The 20,001-nt window shown below is 38.2% G+C and overlaps 2 protein-coding genes across 8 annotated transcripts in view; one reads left to right on the top strand and one right to left on the bottom strand.

Moving 5' to 3' along the window:
* LOC118279182 (multiple C2 and transmembrane domain-containing protein) overlaps positions 1-20,001 on the top strand; it is a 229,978-nt gene that overhangs the window by 166,725 nt on the left and 43,252 nt on the right. For 4 of the 7 annotated variants that reach the window (XM_035598731.2, XM_050698373.1, XM_050698374.1 and 1 more), the window contains one exon: positions 8,710-8,901. In XM_035598731.2, the coding sequence (XP_035454624.2) occupies positions 8,710-8,901 (192 nt within the window). Of the gene's footprint in view, positions 1-8,709; positions 8,902-17,161; positions 17,455-20,001 lie in introns of those variants that run through there. The other 3 variants (XM_050698375.1, XM_035598739.2, XM_050698376.1) reach the window with 2 other exon arrangements.
* Positions 1,647-7,891, bottom strand: LOC126911387 (uncharacterized). Its single transcript, XM_050698328.1, has one exon. It carries the CDS (start codon positions 7,165-7,167, stop codon positions 1,828-1,830), a length of 5,340 nt encoding a protein of 1,779 aa, XP_050554285.1. The 5' UTR covers positions 7,168-7,891; the 3' UTR covers positions 1,647-1,827.

A 20,001-nucleotide genomic window follows, 5' to 3' on the forward strand; every position in this document is an offset into this window, starting at 1 on the left:
TTCTTTATTTTAGTAGAAGCGCGATCTAATACCGCTAGGGAGACAGTTGCTAGAAAATCTGACAGCAGTTCAAATCAGGGATGATATATCGCCCAAATCTTTTAGGGACAAGCTATACAATACCTAGCTTAACCGGGAAAAAGGGTCAAGGGAAAATACTTAAAGAATAAATAAGTCGTAACAATACTATATCAATTTCTTTCTCTATAAAAATTCCATTGAGAGTACAGCTATAAAACTAGTACGTAATAAAGAGAATGTATGAAATAAAACTGCAATACAATGTTCAGCAATAAAATGTAATATTTGTAGCCCTCGTATAATGCTTCAAAACATAACCTCGCTCGATCAGAATGGTACTACAGCCTCACTGAAAACTAATACACACTACAGATATGTACAGTTAAAACTGCACGGTTAAATCGTAAGGTGTGACACTGTATGGACCTACAATTTAACTGTACTGTTGAAACTACAAAGGTAAATTATAAGGTGTGAGTGTGTGCAAATGTCTGTTCATTCCAACTACACAGGTGTTAAATTGTAACCATGCTGTTTCGCCATGTGAATGAGGGTATCTTCTTTAGCTTGCCTGACCTATCGATCTAGACATTTTGTTAGGCAATTGCATTTGCTACAACTTTCTCAACGAGTCAAAAATCAGATTTTTCATACTCGTAATAACGTAGAATTTGTTTCATTTGCTACACTGAGTAACATTTCTAAACCCTTAGAAACCCGACATTGAAGTAATATAAGGCGCCCCGTTCCGTAAGACAGGTATTATTTAGTTCCGCGAGTGAAACTCCAGATTTAATATCCTTTTGAATGTAGAATGCTATTGTATCTAAAGATAGGTAAATACGTACCTAGGTTTCTTTAAATAGGCGCTCGTAAACGCTGAGAGTTTTTTTTTGGATGGTATAAAATCATCCAATTACTTCTCGCGCCTTGGGTGAGGCGAGCTAAGTGTCACTGTGTCAGAATCTTACTGACTAAAAACCACCCCGTTCCTACTCCTGCTTTTCTGATTGAAATTATGTGCTATAGTTTCATCGCTGAAACGTGAGTCATAAGTTTCTGATTTAGGATTCTCAACTGAATCCTTAGATTTTTGAGACTCCTGTACTACAAGAATTTTGAAAGAATGATATTCTTCCATCACACACACTTAGCAAAATTTCATACGAAAGCAAGCGTACATTCGTTCCGAGTCTTTATAAAATCAATATTATGCTAATGTTACGTTCTGTAAGCCGTCTGCATCTTAAATATGATACTAACCGTCACACTCAGTCATTTAATGGTTACTTAACCCAGTCCTTAGCAAATGTTTTCGGAGAATAAAATCGCCAACCCGCATTGAGCAAGCGTGGTGATTAATGCTCAAACCTTATCCGTGTGAGAAGAGTCCTTTAGTCAGCAGTGGCCACTTACAGGCTGTTGATGTGTGTGTGTAATGTTTGGGTGTTTTCAACATTATTTAAAGATTTTTCAAGGTCAAAGTCAAATAAGAACTTAAGTTACTTTTAAACTCCATTTTAGAATCGTAAGTGTAAGTGTAGCAGCAGCGGTGAGTGGCTTTCGTAAGCAAGCTGATGGATGATGAGGTTTGAGGTTTTGGAGTGATGAATGAAAGATGTTGGTTGCGTGAGAGCAAAGAATGTAATGGCCGAATAAAAAATTAACATAGAACTTAAATACTACGGGCGACAAATGCAACGCGATTCGCGGTCCACCGTACGACGTCATCGTTAGTGCAGTCTGGTGATTGGTCGACACGAATGTTAAGCCAGAACATGCCCCCGGCCTTGGAAGCAGTGGCTTTCAACAGTCCTCAGTCGCAGCATCCCGGTCCACCTCCGGCAGTAGAGGGCAAATGTTGGTGAATGCGCGTCTCAGCACGCCCGAGGACGTTTGTATGTCGGCAACACGGGATATGCCATCCTTTCCCGGGACGGTACACAGAACACGTCCCAACTGCCACTTCAACGGCGGTAGGTTACTGTCTTTGATAACCACCAAGGAACCTGGTTGAAGCTCATCCTTATTCTCTCTCCATTTGGTCCGCACCTGCAGCTCAGAGATGTATTCTTTCGCCCACCGAGTCCAAAAGTGTTGGCGAAGTTGCTCCACCCTCTGGTACCGCTGGAGACGACTGGCAGGAACATCGCGCAGGTCATCGCATGCCGGAGCAGCCAGTGGTCGGCCAATAAGGAAATGACCTGGAGTAAGCGGAGAAAGGTCCTGAGGATCAGGAGAGAGGGGAGACAAAGGTCGGGAATTAAGTACGGCTTCTATTTGTGCTAGTACTGTGCTGTATTCCTCGAAAGTAAGGTGAGCATTACCTATCACACGACGTAAATGATATTTACTCGACTTAACTCCTGCCTCCCACAGACCACCAAAATGGGGAGAATAAGGGGGAATAAAATGAAATTTAATGTTTTGACTTTGAGCAAATTCTAAAATATCTGAACTACAATTATTTAAAAATTTTGAAAAATCATTCATTATACCTACGAAGTTACGACCATTGTCGGAATAAATTTCTGCAGGCTTACCGCGACGTGAAATAAAACGTTTTAAAGTTAGTAAATATGCTTCGCTGGAAAGGTCACTGACTAACTCCAGGTGTACTGCGCGTGTAACGAAACAAATAAATAAACAAATATACCCTTTGATAAGTCTAGCACCCTTACCTTTGCGGTTCAGGATGAGCACTGGCCCCGCGTAATCAACCCCACACCTAACGAATGGCAGACTAGGCGTAACTCGCGCCGCAGGTAAGTTGCCCATCATAGGCGTAAGCGTCTTGCCTCGGATACGCGTACAAATGACACAGTTATGTACTATCTGACGAGCGAGGTTCCTACCTCCTACAGGCCACCATGATTCGCGTAAATGAAAGAGTAACGCCTGAGGAGCAGCATGTAAAAGCTGGATGTGCTCATGTCGAAACAACAAAGTAGCAAAGTAATGTTTACTAGAAATTACAATGGGATGTTTTTTACCATAAATAAATTCATTAGAATTAACTAGACGACCACCTACACGCATGATCTTGCAGTCGTCAAGAAATACATTTAATTTAGATAAACAACTTTTATTTTTAATAGACCCGTTATTGCATAATGCCTTACATTCAACTGGATAAGATTCAAATTGGCATAACCGAGCCAATGTCTTATCAGCAAAATGTAGTTCATCAACACTAAGGCTGCCTACATACCTGTTGTTTTTATATCGACTGTTATGAATGAAACGCAACATAAAGGCCGCTGCACGCCTCATACGTTTAAATTGAGAAAACCGGTGAAACGGGAATAAAGACGATTCAGAAGAATCCTGAGCTACGACTGCGGTGACACACGACTTAACTTCGGGTAACTCACGAATTTTAAATGAATCTGGACCTTTGTGATCATCTATTGAAAAATTAGGATTGCAAAGAAATTCAGGACCCTCCCACCATAGTCTAGAAGATGAAAGTTCCTCTAACCTGACGCCCCGCGACGCCAGGTCAGCAGGATTATTTTCACTCCTGACATGACGCCATGGGACCTCTAATGTAAGGTCATGAATTTCCGCGACCCTATTTTGAACGAACGTCTTAAGCTGGTTCGGCCTCATGTGTAGCCAGCCTAAGACGATCGTGGAATCCGTCCAAAATACGATTTTACTAAGACTGCAACGTAGTGCATCGCGCACTTTGTCATACAGACGAGCGCCTAATAAAGCCCCACACAGTTCGAGCCGAGGGATGCTTATAGGCTTTAACGGCGCAACCTTGGATTTAGAAAATAATAACCTAACCGTTACTGTTAGATCATAATTAACTGTGCGAATATAAATACACGCGCCGTACGCTGTCTGAGACGCGTCACTAAAAACATGAAGTTCGATATACTTAGGATGCGCACCTATAACATGGCGAGGAATGCGAATAGTGTTAAGCGCTTGTAATGAAATAACAAACCGGTTCCATACGCGCGCCGTGCTATCAGGCACGTTATCATCCCAACCTATTTTTTGCAGCCATAATTGTTGCAAAAGAACTTTGACAACTATTATAACGGGACTTAACAAACCGAGTGGGTCAAATATTTGTGAAACTTTAGATAAAATAGACCTTTTACTAATCGGTTTATCATTATCAATTTGAATTTGTGTGTTAAAATAAAAGTTATCACTTAGATTGTGCCAGCCTATACCTAACGTTTTAGAACTGATATTATCATCTAAACTTAACGGTTTAAACTGACTAGATGAACGACTACCATCATCACGCCTAAAATTATATATCCATTTCCTGAGTGGGAAACAGCCTAACTGCAACGTTTTCTGAGTTTTGTCACATAAATCAAGTAACAGTAATTTATTATCCGAACCCGTTATAAAATCATCAACATAAAAGTCTTCCCTTATGGCTCGAGCAACGTCAGCATCAGGAGATTCATTAGCTAATTGTTTTAGGCACCTAACGCTAAGAAAAGGCGCGGAGGCGGTTCCGTACGTCACGGTATTTAATTTAAAAATACCTAAAGGCTTCGACGGATGGTCACGCCACAGAATCATCTGCAAGCTACGCTGACCCTCGTCTACTAGGCACTGCCGGTACATCTTCTCCACGTCGGCGCACGCAACGTATTTATGCTGCCGAAAGCGGAGAAGAATGGCAATGAGATCACCCTGTATAGGAGGGCCAACCAGCTGCAAATCATTCAGGGACTTACCGGAGCTTGACGGTGCGCTTGCATCAAACACCACGCGCAACTTGGTGGTGGTGCTGAGCTCGCGGAACACACCATGATGTGGCATAAAATAACACGGGGATTCGTAGGAATCTACCTGTGTCATATGGCCTAAGCTGAGGTACTCCTGCATAAAATTGGAGTAAAGACTTTTATAGTCTGATGAACGCTGCAAGCGTTTTTCTAAGGCTAGAAATCGACGCTCTGCCTGGGTATAAGAGTCTCCCAAGGATTCAGGTGACTGACGGAATGGAATGTGCACACAGAATCTCCCGTCACTACCGCGAGTAGTAGTGCGAACGAAGTGATCCTCGCATTCCCGTTCTTCGTCAGTCTGCACGTCTCTGACCTTGGGTAGGTCCTCAATCTCCCAAAACAGACGAAGTTGCGTATCTAGTGAATTTACAATATTGCAATGAATTGGTGCCTTTTTACGCGTTTGAATAGCGATAGGTCCAGAAATGATCCAGCCAAATTTGGTGTTCTGTAGAAACGGTCCACTAGACAAACGAATTTTTCCGTCTTCTAACAGGTCCCAAAACCTATCAGCACCAATTAAAATATCTATAGTTTTGTAGTCTAAAAATTGTGGATCAGCCAGCTGTATGTTATCTGGAATACAGATATTTGCACTTAATTTACATACGGCAGGCATCGATGCCGTGATCCTAGACAAAACAAAACAATGAATGCGTGTAGAAAATGAATTATTGACGCAGGATTTTACAACGATATCACAAGCTTGCGTACAATGTACTACCGAGTCACCTACGCCGCGAACTTCGTTAGTGGACTGTATAAGTGGTGAATTAAGTAATTGACATAATGATTTAGAAATAAAACAGCGCTGGCTGCCATTGTCTAGGAGGGCTCGCGCTTTATGGTATGTGCCATGTGCATCGGCTACTTCAACAATAGCAGTTGATAATAACACGGATTGCACACCTATGGACTTTGTAGATTCCGTTTGCATGTGTGCTTTGTTTACTTGAATTGAGAGGGCGGAGTCCGCGGCAATAGGTGCGGGCGCGGGGAGATGCGCCGGTGCACCACTCGTACTCGCCTCAGTGTTTGTCGACGTATGGCATGCGACCGAACTATTAGCATTATGCAACAACGAGTTATGTTTTTGGCTACAATGTCTACAAGGCCCAAACTTACACTCAGTTACCAAGTGCCCTGAATTTAAACAATTCTCACATAAGTTGTGATCGCGTACAAGTTTAAGTTTACTGTCTAAATTACTTTCGATAAACTTTTTGCACTTGTATATACGATGATTCGCGTTACATTTTAAACAAGATTTAGAACGGTTATCGTTCGTTTTGTCAGGCTCGCTGGAAACATTGCAGTGTGACGTGTTGTGAGATTTTTTGTGTTGTTTTTTATTCTCAGTGTTATGTACGTCTTTGCCATGTGAACGCTGCAATGAATCCAGTACGTCTGCTGTGTTACGAAGAAAACCAATAATGTCACTAAGCGTTAATCGCGACTTAGAATTGTTTTCATTCAGTTGTGATAATCTAAATTTATGAGCTTGCCATTCTCGTTTGGTAACTTTATCTAACTTGGAAACGATAAGATAAATAGTCAGTGTGTCCCAAGTGTCAGCAGGTTCCCCTAGGATAACTAATGCACGTATATTTTTTAACACATTATCAATTAGTTTTCGAATTAACGAAGGGGACTCTTTAGTTATTGGAGGTATAGAAAACAAAGCATCAAGATGATTATCAATTAATAGATCGGAATTATTGTATCGATTGAGTAATAAGTCCCACGCAACTTGATAATTTTTAGCAGAAAATTCTATTGAATGTATAACTAGTTCTGCATCACCTTTTAGTGAAGATTTGAGATAGTGAAACTTTTGAATGGTAGAAATATCTTTGGAATCGTGAATAAGCGAAGTAAATGTATCTCTGAACTCAAGCCAGTGCTCATATGAACCGTCAAACGTAGGCATAGAAATAACAGGTAATTTAACTGAACTAGGGTTATGATTGCTATTATGACTATGATTTCGACACGACCCGGAGCAGTCAGCGAACTCATCAACGTTCAGGATAGACTCAGCACGTGCTATTGAGTCGTAGTAATCATCTTCAAATATTTCACGTTGCGTTAATTGCGCATCTAACTCACTATCTGCTACTCTTTCTTCTATTTTAGTTTGGATGTGGTTAAATTCAGCAAGTAAACTAGCACATGCTTGAATCCTCAGCTTTAAATCGATGCGTTTTTTACTTGAGATGTCATCATCTTTTAATAAAGATTCTAAATGATTATTGAATTTAGTAAGTCTGCCCTTTACTATTCCACGTTTCCTAACCAATTCGCGAACTAAATCAGCACTTTCTACACTAAGTAACATGGGAGATTTATCACGAGATTTGGCAGATTCAGTGGACATTTTGGTGGTCAGTGAAAAGAGGAGTACTCACGGTTTCTCGAGTCACGATACTGATGCAAGCAACGTCACCAGGTAGTAATAGACTTCGACGGAAATCACGATATTCCGAGAATACACTGCAGTAATTCCACTGAAATTAGAATACAGACACAGTATAGCACCAATAGATTAGGAGGTGAAGGAAAAGAGTAAGGATTGGCCCCACCGATTGCGTGTGATGATCGATGAAATTCCACCAAAACTGCAGTTCCGATATGCGCTTGGCCTCCAAATAGTTCTTTGGGCCCCAGTTGTCCGTCAGGCAGCTTATTTCCTCAAATCTTGTCCCGATTACAGCGTTTTCAACTCGATCCGCCACGTGCAGGGGTCCACGGTCCAAAGGTCGCTCGACGATCTTGTAGCGGTTTGGCGAATGTATAGGCCAAAAAGCAGGATACGGCGTCGTCCAAATTAGTATGCGGTGTCGAAGGATCAAAATGTAGCAGCAGCGGTGAGTGGCTTTCGTAAGCAAGCTGATGGATGATGAGGTTTGAGGTTTTGGAGTGATGAATGAAAGATGTTGGTTGCGTGAGAGCAAAGAATGTAATGGCCGAATAAAAAATTAACATAGAACTTAAATACTACGGGCGACAAATGCAACGCGATTCGCGGTCCACCGTACGACGTCATCGTTAGTGCAGTCTGGTGATTGGTCGACACGAATGTTAAGCCAGAACAGTAAGTATAGTGCCAAGTAAAGCCTAGAATAAATAAGTAATTCTCTGAAACACCGGAATACCTAACGGGTTTACTGGATCGCTGGCTTGATGGGCAGGAGTAGGAACGAGGTGGTTTTTAATCAGTAAGAGTCTGAAACTCCCTCTTGCCTCGCCCAAGGCGGGAGAAGTCATTGGATGATTTCCCCTTAAAAAAAGACAATAATTCTGGAAAGAAATTGTAATTAGAAAAATTTAATACCACTTTCGTGCTCAGCAGTTACGACTTACGTCTGCGGTTTCTAGACGAACGACGTTTATTACACTCTTTTGTTACTCTCTGATGAAATAATTTCATTTCACCCCAGTTATTTGATTACAGCTGCCCAGTTCGTGTTTTTGTGACAAGTCGTAACTTTTTTCAAGTCTGGATACCAAATTAACTTTAATTTAAACACTCTTATGCCATAAGGAGTGGACAGAAATACACATCAAGTGTACGAGAACCATGTTTTGGCACGACCAAAATACTACGGCCTCACTGAAAACCGACGTGAAACAACGCTTGCGTTATGTTTCGTTGTGTGAGTGAAGTTACTGGAGGCCTAATTGCCCTTTCTAATCTTCCCAATTCCCGATTCCCCAACAACCCTTAAATTCCCCCCAAAAGGCCGGCAACGCACTTGTAATGCTTCTGGTGTATGGATATATACGGTGTCTATGGGCGGCGGCGATCACAAAAACTTATACTACACAGTCCCGTACTTAATCGTTCCTTCATTAATAATTGAATTAAATTGTTCATAATACTTCTCTTCTTCGGTCTACAATCTCATAAACTTTGCAGGTCTTCGACTACGACTGGGGTTTACAAGATGACTTCATGGGTTCCTGTCACCTTGACCTGACCGCTTTGGAGCTTGGTCGGACACAGGACCTGGTGCTCTGTCTCCGAGACCCTGGGAAGCCTACTCAAGATATGGGAGAGATCGTGCTGAATGTGACGCTGTGGCCAAAGTCCCAAGAAGATAAAGAACAGGTAAGATTATGAGATTAGTAATACGAGTATGTTGTTTAGATTTGAACCTGTGGAGTATATTGTCTTCACAAGGAACCAAAAAGCGTAAAGAATTTCAAAAGACCAAATGTCTTTGCGAAATAGACCCTCGTGAACCGCTATATAATAAACTACTTGATTAACTATAAGTACTTGCCTTACTGCCTCACAAAAACTTTACTTTATGCTACTGAATATCATAAAATTATCATAATCTTAACCCTATCAAGATTACTCCCTATTTCGAAAGATCCTTTGGGAGACAGAGTCGGGCCGCGGATTATAACTTACTCACGATTTGGTTTAGATTAAGAATAATATGAATTAGAGTTTTGAACAGAGAGTAAAGTTCCCTAAGAAAAGGAGGATCCTTCGACCAGGTGAGGTGATCATGTCTGGCGGGCTTTCTGCCCAACAGTTGTTCGTTTGAATTCTATATCCATGTTTATTCGCATGTAAACGTCATAATATGTGGGATGTAGGATTTATGACATCATCAGTTGATTTCTTCGCCGGTCGTATATACATGTGCGACTGTAATCTGTTATTTGACATATGTCGCCACAATCTAAAACCAATATCCAAGAATGTGGTATCACTAGCAGGTTACGGAGGATCGAACTTCATATGTGCGATGTAGGATTTATGACAACATCCGTTGATTTGTTCTATTCGTTATCAACGAACTCATGATTCTAGCTACTTTCATTTTATATTAAAGTATCAAGACTCCTACCGTCTTTGCCACTTCAAGCTCAATTAAAGCGATGGTATATATTACACATATAATACATATATAGTTGACTGGCTTTTGATACATGTTCTATGTTCCTACTGTAATAAACACTGTTTCAATTTGAAGACTACGAACGTATTAATGAGACATTTGAAATTCTCTTTCTGAGAACATTTCACCCAGACTAGCTTTAGGCATTATTTAATTTACAAAATGATTACTACGCTGCGGTTCATAATTTAGAAAGAGTTTCTAAAATAAACGACTTTGGAAATGAAAATTAGACATAGCTAGCTAAGTAACGTTTTTTGAAGGTTATAAATGTTGAAAAATATTCTGCCAAGGAAATAAATCAATATAGAACCATGTAACAGGTGTAAGTGATTGATGATACACAGCCATATAGCTAATCACACGATAATCGATCGTTAGTGCAAGCCATATATTAAAAAATCTCCATCGTAGGCCGCATCATCACTTACCCTCAGGCGAGATAGCGGCCAAACGTCGGCCCATTTAACATAAAATAATAAAAAAAAAATCGTGTCCATTTTTTTAAGCGGGGAAAGGATACAATGACAGACTATTACTGACTAAAATACACCCCGTTCTTACTCATACTTTTCAAGCCGAAGCTAACAAGCTAGGCAGTCCGTAGCTCCGGGTACATATGGTGTCTAAGAACTAGTTCTTCACATTATTTATTACAAATATTTAGATAATAATATAATGAACACTACCTAGACCTACCCAAATACATATTATAATATTTCAATACAAATATAACAATATACTTTCCAAGAGCGAAATAATCATAAAACTGTGGTGAAAAAGTTTATAGCACTCAGTTTATTTTGCAAGCAATTTAGACGAAGGATTCTCGTCTGAAAACCACGGATTGAGATAAGTCTTAACAAATACGAAACTTTTAAATAGGATTTGCCGTTTTGGAATATTAACCAAATTCTCTCCTCTCTTCTGTACATTATTGGCATTCACAGTTGTGAGTTCGGCTTTATTTCAATAAAGGTGGTAACTTAGTATAAGTACTTCCGAATTTTGTCGTAGAAAATGTCTGTGTACTTCAATTTAAAGATGATTAAGTATGCAAATTGTGTTACGGTGAAGAAATGAATGGATCTGAAGCAATTGATTCTGTAAACAACATGAGAATACTTTTATTTATATTTTTGTAGACTGCACGGTTGATGTGATGGCTGAGCCGTGCAATGTGTAGCAATTTCCGCAGCAACTCTTTGTGTGCTCCTCAAATTGTTCTTTCGGGTCTGGGTGTCATGTGCATGTGAACTTACATATTTGTTTGTAAACGCACTACGATACAAGAGAAAATCTAGTGGAAGACAAAGATAAAAACAAACAAAGACAAAGGTCAGAAACATCTACAACAGTAATGATTCTCATTTTTTGCGCAAAAAAGAATATTGGCGAATATGAATACCCAAGCATTAGGATTTTTGGATCGCTTACAAAGGCTCTAAAGTCGTAAGGTTTTATCGAACATTATGTACAATATAAAATTTTATTGCGACCTTCCACGGAGGATTTGAACTATTAAAGTTGTAAAATTTTAACGATGCGTCCATTTATGTTGGTAAATAGCTTATTTTGTAAAAATAATATCAGGCTTCCTAATAAAGCAAAGAAAAAGTAAGACATTTTTACTAAACTTCAACTCTATCTCACTCACTCATCTACCATCTCTTTTTATTCTAATCCTGTTAAACAAGATCCAATAGCACAGACACAAAATAAAATTAAATAGCACCAATATTGTAACTCTACCGCTTTGACCTCACTTCGTCCTCTGTGAACCTGTTAAGCTTTAATCAATGGACTAACGCTTCATCCACCTGTGAACAAACAAATAAAATTGCACTGTCTGCCTGTGTCGTCAAGGTGCCTTTTTATTAAGCCACGAAAGTCATTTACGCTGTCTTATAGCAAGAAGAATGGCTTAATAAAAAGAACTAATTCTATTTGACTGCACGGTTGGCGCGGTGGCTGGGCAACTGGCTGCCGTGCAACGGGTAGCGGGTTCGATTCCCGCACGGAACAACTCTTTGTGTGATCCACAAATTGTTGTTTCGGGTCTGGGTGTCATGTGCATGTGAAATTGTATGTTTGTAAACGCACCCACGACACAGGAGAAAATCCTAATGTGGGGCAACGTTTTAATTAAAAAAAAAAAAAAAAAAAATCTACTAAATATCTACCAATTCTTATTGTGAGTGCATCATTGTTTCTTTGACCGAAAACAAATACTGTAGACACTTCGATACTCAATGTTACAATAGTACAAAGCCTAATTACGCTCATTGTTTGGTAATGAACATTTGCATTGATTTTAACAAAGCTTTCAAATTAATTAAAGTTCTCTAAACTTAATTTAAAACTTATATAACTTTTAAATAAGGATTGGTATAATAAATTCTGCAAGTTAATCTGATTCAAGAATATAGTTATATGAGGTAATAGCAGTACATGCTTGCACACAATCTTGCATTGCATGGCGTGCCGCAAGGCATCACGCTCGGACCGTTCATATTGCATCGCAGCTCGTCGCTCGCAATCCGTCACGCTTCTGCCTTTAGGTATCTCATATCAGGTGTTAATAATAGTATTACATGCTTATCTGAAGTAATAATATAATTTACACACATACATACATAACCTCACGTCTGTCTCCCATGGGGGTAGGCAGAGACAATGGAAATTGGAGATAATATAATTTTGCACTACTTTTTTAATGTTAGTCATCTTGTACTAAATAATATTGCTCTATTATCGTAGGTGTATTAAGCGTAGGTACCTGAATACTCAATCTTAGTGCCACTTATGACTCAAAGACAAGGCTAAAGCATTTATCTTCATTAGAGCATTACAAGCACTTTTATAAGTCACATGTGCATACAATTTAAAAATAGCAAACTCATTTCCAAGAATAGAAAGAAACACAACACGAGGTAAGCCTTTTGCGAACTCATTTTGTGGAAATCTGACACACGTTTTAAAAGGTTTAAAAGGTTCAGGTTTATTTCAGAGTGCTGCTGCCACTGTGAAATGTCTAGTGTAGTCTCTTACATGACTATACAGATAGGAATGCAAAAATCTAGGTTGAAAATAGCTTTGGACATCAATACTTGTAACATTTGATTTTAGCGCCGTCGGCGGCACTCCCTGGCGCGATGGCGCCCTGGTAGTTCAGTGCCTATTTTTAGGGTTGACATCATGAATTGCAAACATTAAAAGCATGATAGTTTAATGTAATTTTTTAAAGTTACAATGTTCATTAATTTAATGGACGTGCTTTTACAAAATTAGTGGCTTATACTCGTATACAATTTCAGACTAATAGTTTGAACAAATTGTGTAATGACTGTAATGAAATATTACATTACGCCGTTTAATCCTTCAAGGGAAAGGCAGAGGTGTATTAAGTCTTTGTTAAAATGGTCAGTCTAAAAGCAGTTGGTGACATCTCCTACTATCCGGAGCTGCGGACTACCTAGCGGGTTTACCGGGGCTCCGGCTCGAAAAGCGGGAGTAGGAACGGGGTGGTTTTTAGTCAGTAAGAGTATGACACTCCCTCTCGCCCCACCCAAGGTGGGAGAAGTCATTGAATGATTTTCCCCCTCAAAAAAAGCGTCTCCTACTAAATAAAGGTTTAGTATCTTATACAGACAGAAACCACTCTCATAACTAAACCACAAGAAAATTGAATAACTAACAAGAAACTAGTTTTAATTACTTTGCGTCTGCTAACTGAATGATTTTGATGGAATTACCGACGCTCACGCGGCCGGCTAACTTCATTAGGGGTTTGTGCGACTGGATACACAGGCAATAAACACACTAACGTAATGAATGAGAATACATAAAGGAGTCTAGGTTTTTAATAAATAATAATGCGATCACTCTCACGGGGGTGTAGGAAAATCTGTATTCAATTTTTAATCACAATTACTTGTTTCACCCATCAATCGAGCTCAATTCGTTCTTTTTATGTTAAATGTGCCGACGTTTGGCCACTATCTCACATGATGATAAGTGATGATGCGGCCTACGGTGGAGCACGTCTGCCCATAAGCAACCTATTCACTCGGGCTTTGAAAACACCCAGGTTATACCCATCAGGAAACACAGACTCCGGCAAGGAGTTCCACTCCCTAGCAGTTCGCACAAGGAAGCTTGAAGCGAAGCGCTTCTTGCGAATATATCTACCATGAAACGGTGACGCCTCGCCGATTGTCTTGTAGTTCGATGATGGAAAGGACTAGGAGGAATCAAGTTGTGCAATTCCACTTGCAAGAATTTGATTAGCCTGGATATTGGTTGATATTTTACATCTGAAAAATAAGACGTAAAAGTAGCCTCCACAAAACGTATTTAAAATCACATCTACTACAGTTTCCAACTCGACTGCCAAGCGTGGAAATTAATGCAAACCCTTCATGCTTAACGTAGCGAAGGCCCATAGTTCACCGGCAAACAGTCACGGGCTGTTGATTGCAATAACTACGATAATAAGCACAGTACTCCTAAATTAATAATCTGCATGCAGATCTTCGCTAATTGTCATATCCCGGCAACAACCGAGTCATCGTCATCCGTGTCAATCACGGATTCATCATACAAATGTGCTCTGTGGGTTCGTCAGTCGTCTTTCTGTATTGTAGGAGACTGAACGTTTTCTTTTTATGTGGAATTTTATTATAGAACTGCTATCACACATCCTACCTGGTTCTGTTTTCAAACACATAATTCTACTAAATTATGCGTGAAGAAAATGTTCTTAACCACTCTATATACACATCTTCATACGTTCGAGTAATACGACTGTTGCCGAATAGTGACGAAGATTTCAATGAGCATTATCACTTTTAATGTACTGCATATCACATTTACATACATACATAAAAAACAAGAATACACAAGCTCACACAGCTAGAAATAGCCTACAAATAAACAATCTTACGTCATAAAGGCGTAATCTTCCCTCATTACGTTAATCATGACATACATCAATGATGGAATACTCGTAGAAACGATACGGTCGACCCCACATGACACACAACGCGGTTGTTTACTGAGAAAACGTGAGCGAGCTACTTACGATAATTTCAATAATTACACAAATAAATGGACTCACGTCATTACTTATAGATACGTAAACTATAAACGTTTATATGTTTGTCAATACATCCATAATTACTGGCCTTTTTCATACCCGAAGGGGTAAGTAGAAGCCTACACAATATGTATGAAACACGTAAGTGTTACTAGAAGGCTTAGTGTAAGTTTGTTATTTGTTAACTCGATCGATGCGTCACATAGTTTAGCCTTCTGATTCGCTGCTCCAAGTAAACCAACCCGCTTAGTTGTGATTTCCAATGTCAGCTATGGGAGTTGGGGAGAACCTAGTTACCATTTGCGCGGCTGTCGCACTTGTTTGGAGAAAAGTCATCCAATAGCTTCTCCCGCTTTGGGCGAGGCGAGGGGGAGTCTCAGACTCTTACTGGCTAAAAACTACCCCGTTCCTACTTCTGCTTTTCGAGCCGGAGCCACTTTAAACCAACTAGGTAGTCCACAGCTCCGAATCAAACTGTTGACCTCCTAAGTCTCTAAACGAGTCATAAAGATTATTTAGAAATGTTAATAGCTCATGACACTACGTGCATTTTTCATTAACAAAAAACAATATCACGTCCATAATTCCTTGAATGGTAAAGACAAATCTAATTTACTCATAATTCAACCTTTAAACCTCAACTCAATTCCAGGTACGCAACATGTTTCTACTGAGAACTTCGTAATTGAAATACCTAATGACGGTTTGACCGATCATGTAATTCAACTATGTTTGTTCAATCAATGTGTAATTGGGTAGTTTCCTAGGCCAAAATCAAAAATAAATTATTTTGACATTATAATAAAATAAAATATCCCAAAATAATCGTACTTTCATTCATTATTTTGACGATATACATACTTATTTATTATTTTTTTCTAGCTAATTTTAGGTATCTATATATTAATACGTGATGCAAAAACTTTGGACCGCTTTTTACGAAAATTGCGCGGACGTAGGAGCATAAAATTTGGTACACTTATAGTTTATGTGTAGGAGAAGTGCAGCATGCTAATATTTTAGGTCAAAAATAAATTATTTTGACATTATTTCAATAAAATAAAATATCAAAAATAATGCTTATAAAGTACATTAAATCAATAAATAAAACATTACACACACATGCATAGTATGTGATCGTATTTGACAAAACGTCAAAATCAATAGACATTGCGATGATATTCTGACGTCTCATATGAATAGAGTTTTATAAAAGAGTTTGTTTGAGTTTGAGTTAAATAAAAATTATCCTTGAACGTATGTTAAGTGGTATTGTAAATTAAATCGTATATGGTCGAATTTCGACCACTAGGCGACCACTAGTAGAAGTAAGTATGCTATTTGACGCAAAAAAAAATTATGACGTCATAAGTTGCGATGTCCTACAAAATTCATAGAAAAGTAACGTTTTTGACATTTTGATAAAAAGTATTAATTTTGAATTTTTGACTAATAGGAAACTACCGTATTCGTCAGGTTTAACAGGAAACATAAACAAACATATTTATATTGCGTTCAGATGTTACTCCGTTTTAAATATATAAAAAATATGTTTGTGGAGGATTGCAGCTGCAGTTATAAGTAAACCCATAATACCCTTGAGTCAATAGTTCGGTTAGGTCGCTGAAGGGGGCGTTGTTGAGCCCGTTCTGTAGACACAGTTGCTGAAATGATGTGTCATGGACATGGTGCAAAGGCAGACAACAAAAACCGTGCATTGATTATACCGCGACACATTTATATTGACATCTGGAGTAAGGATTTTCCCAAGTAGTTACGTACTACATGTATACGTATCTACATAAACGCGATACGTAGGTACGGGACTGGACGCGGCGGGGTTTCTAAAAACCCCGTAGGCAACTTAAGAAGATTTCGGATTCCCGCGATGAGTATCAGATGTTACTTCTTAGTCGAAATACTTGGAAATATGTTTAGTCTGTATAGATAGGTATCTAAAATGTCTAAGACAAAAAGTCCTACGCCTGACGTTATGGCGAAACGTACCTAATTGTTACAGTTTACGTTTAAGCATTGAGTTAAATTAGGAATCATATTTTACAGTCTTTGTATACCTCTTAAGAAAGTAAATAGCGTATTTCGTTTTTTAAGTAAGTCTTTTAGAAATGAAACTATAAGCCACAGACTGCCATACACAAACATAACTTACTCAATCTCTCACTGATGCCTAAATGCCTCATGTTTTCTCAAGGTCATAATATATTTTCATTAAGTCAGTAGACCAATACATTTCCTGCAGTCAACAGACGTCCTTGGAAGCAGCTATTAAGATACATACATTATTTTGTTAGCTCCTATCACCCTCGATTGAATAATGACGAGTACATGTGCTAACCTACTTTATTTAGTCAAGCGTCAGACGCCAAACCGTGCGCGCGTGCGAATGTGATAAAAACAAAAATTTGTGCACAAACAAAAACAAAACAAATCGCGCGACCGCGGCCATGATTTTTTTATAACCGGCCTACTTTGATATTCGTAATTTGAAATGTTTAAAAAGTTTATGTGATTGTGTTTTGTGCCAGTAATTTTATTGTTATTGTGTTCTATTTATTATTGCAAGTTCAGTTTTATAATCTGTGAAAGTGTTTTTTTTTTTATTTTGGATGCGTGTTTAAAATGGTTTGACGTAAGATTTTTAATTTTAATACCTATTATAAACAACTTTTTGAATAGTTATGAGATGAAACTAGAACTAAAGTTTATAGCGAACTAATTCCCAAACATTAAAATTGTACTTTAAGACAAAAACTCGATTCTACATCATTCAATTATTATTAAAGTCATTCACAGAGGTCGTTGACACCTCGTCATGCAGGTGCATTGCAAATCCTGTTCTTTGAACTAAATTGTTCATTGTCATTCAATGTTGTGTAGGTACCTAAGAGGACTTAAAAATATTGCATACCACGGCTAAAACTGGCAAGAAAAAAGAGTTAAGAACAATGAGAATTTAATGTGTGTTTAGAAACACATAACTGAAAGAAATTCAAAGTCAAATTCAAGAAACTCCATCGTTACTTTTTTCAAAGAAAAATGCGATCTGCACAAAACATGTAAAGGGTTATGTATACCTACTTACATTTAGTATTCTAAAGTAAATAAATATACTAAACGAAAATAAAAATACAAACAAAACTAACTGTGTAAGTAAGTAAATTCAATAATATTTAATTAAATAAAACAACGTTTCTTATCTCGATAATTTCAAAAGAAAACATAACACAAGCATGTCACTGTACTATTGTGTAATAGATAAATTATTTTAGTTACTAGTGCGTATCGCTTCACGTTTGTTCCTTCATTATTCCGTACGTCAAATTAAATAAGATTACATTCAATACTGCACGGTTGGCGCGGTGGCTGCGCAACTGGCTGCCGTGCACCGTGTAGTAGGTCCGATTGACACACGGGGCAACTCTTTGTGTGATTAACAAATTGTTGTTTCGGGTCTGGGTGCCTTGTGTATGTGAACTTGTATGTTTGTAAACGCACCCACGACACAGGAGGAAATCCTAGTGTGAGGGAACAATTTTTTTACCCGACTGCGCCAGAAGGATCGTTTTTATTCAATTTTTTTATATAAATTGTGGCCTTAAATCTATACTTTTTTGATGGCGAGAAGCACTCATTAAATAATTTGAACAAATATATTTACACACACTTATAACTAAGTCTGTTTTAAATGTAAAGTTAACTCGTATTGAGCCGTCTGCCAATAATTTTGTATTCACGTAACTTTTTATACAATATTATATTGTGTATTTATGGCGATAAAGAAATCAAATAGTTGCCGTTGACAGCTGTATTAGAAATATGGAAAGGTCAGACTAAAGGTAAAGATAACTAAAGGTTATCTTGCACCGTTGTTACAGTCATAAACATAGAACTCACTGTTATAGGTAGGTAAATATTATACTTAGATTTATTTATTTATTAAAGCTTGTCAACTTGGAAACAACAGTTAGTTTATGCTCTTAAATTAAAGGTAGGCTCAACATTATTTTTAGACCGTTCAAGCAATATAAAACAATTTAAAAAAATTAAGAAGAAGATTGGGTAAACTATAAATGGCTCTTTTAAATACACGTATTTTACTTGCAACAAATTTTTTATCGATTTTTAAGTATATATACTTAAAAATTGATAAAAAATTACTACCTCGTCGGTCGAGTGGTCTCAAGTGCGACTGCCGGACGAGGTGTCTCGTGTTGGATTCCCGGGTCGGGCAACGTATTACAGGGTCTTGTCGGGCTTTTTCGAAAATTTCTCAGTAGTAGCACGGAGTCTGGAATTGCGTCCAGTATATGGCAATAGGCTCACCCCTTATTACATGGGACTTATAACACAAATGGTGAAAAGTAGGTGTACAGTGTATAGCAGCAATACGTGGCGTAATGTGCACTTTTTAAATGAAATTATCTTTAAATGTACCAATGGAATCAGACTCTAAAATAAACTAGTGGTCGCCTAGTGGCCGAAATTCGACCATCTATGATTTAATTTACAATACCACTTAACGTACGTTGAAGGATAATTTTTATTTAATTCAAACTCTTTTATAAAACTCTTTTCATATGAGACGTGAGAATATCATCGCAATGTCTATCGATTTTGACGTTTTGTCAAATACGATCAGATACTATGCATGTGTGTGTAATGTTTTATTTATTGATTTAATGTACTTTATAAGCATTATTTTTAAAAAATATTAGCGCTATGCACTTCTCCTACACATAAACTATAAGTATACCAAATTTTATGCTCCTACGTCCGCGCAATTTTCGTAAAATGTGGTCCAAAGTTTTTGCATCACGTATTAATATATAGATATCGACGCCATTTACGATAGCAGTCACAACTTTCAAATAAAATTCCTATCTTTAAATGATTAAATTCACAAGTTAAATTTTGAGTTTAATGTACACATTTAAAGTGTTATTCATTCCTATAAATAGGTGAGGCCTGGTGAGATCACAACAATAACCTATTTACTCTTCACGAACAAATATAAACACTTTTTTTGGGCAACTAGTTTAGGTCAAAAACGTCACGCCTTTTTTATCTCCGATAACCAGAGGTACACATAACGGCACGTAATGCCGCTACACAATGTACACCCACTTTTCACCATTTGTGTTATAGTCCCATGTAATAGGGGGTGAGCCTATTGCTG

Source organism: Spodoptera frugiperda, chromosome 14 (assembly GCF_023101765.2).
Source record: "Spodoptera frugiperda isolate SF20-4 chromosome 14, AGI-APGP_CSIRO_Sfru_2.0, whole genome shotgun sequence".
Taxonomy (NCBI): Eukaryota; Metazoa; Arthropoda; class Insecta; order Lepidoptera; family Noctuidae; genus Spodoptera; species Spodoptera frugiperda.

Coding starts and splice junctions, on each gene's coding strand:
- LOC126911387 (XM_050698328.1), bottom strand. CDS start 7,167: ATGTCCACTGAATCTGCCAAATCTCGTGATAAATCTCCCATGTTACTT.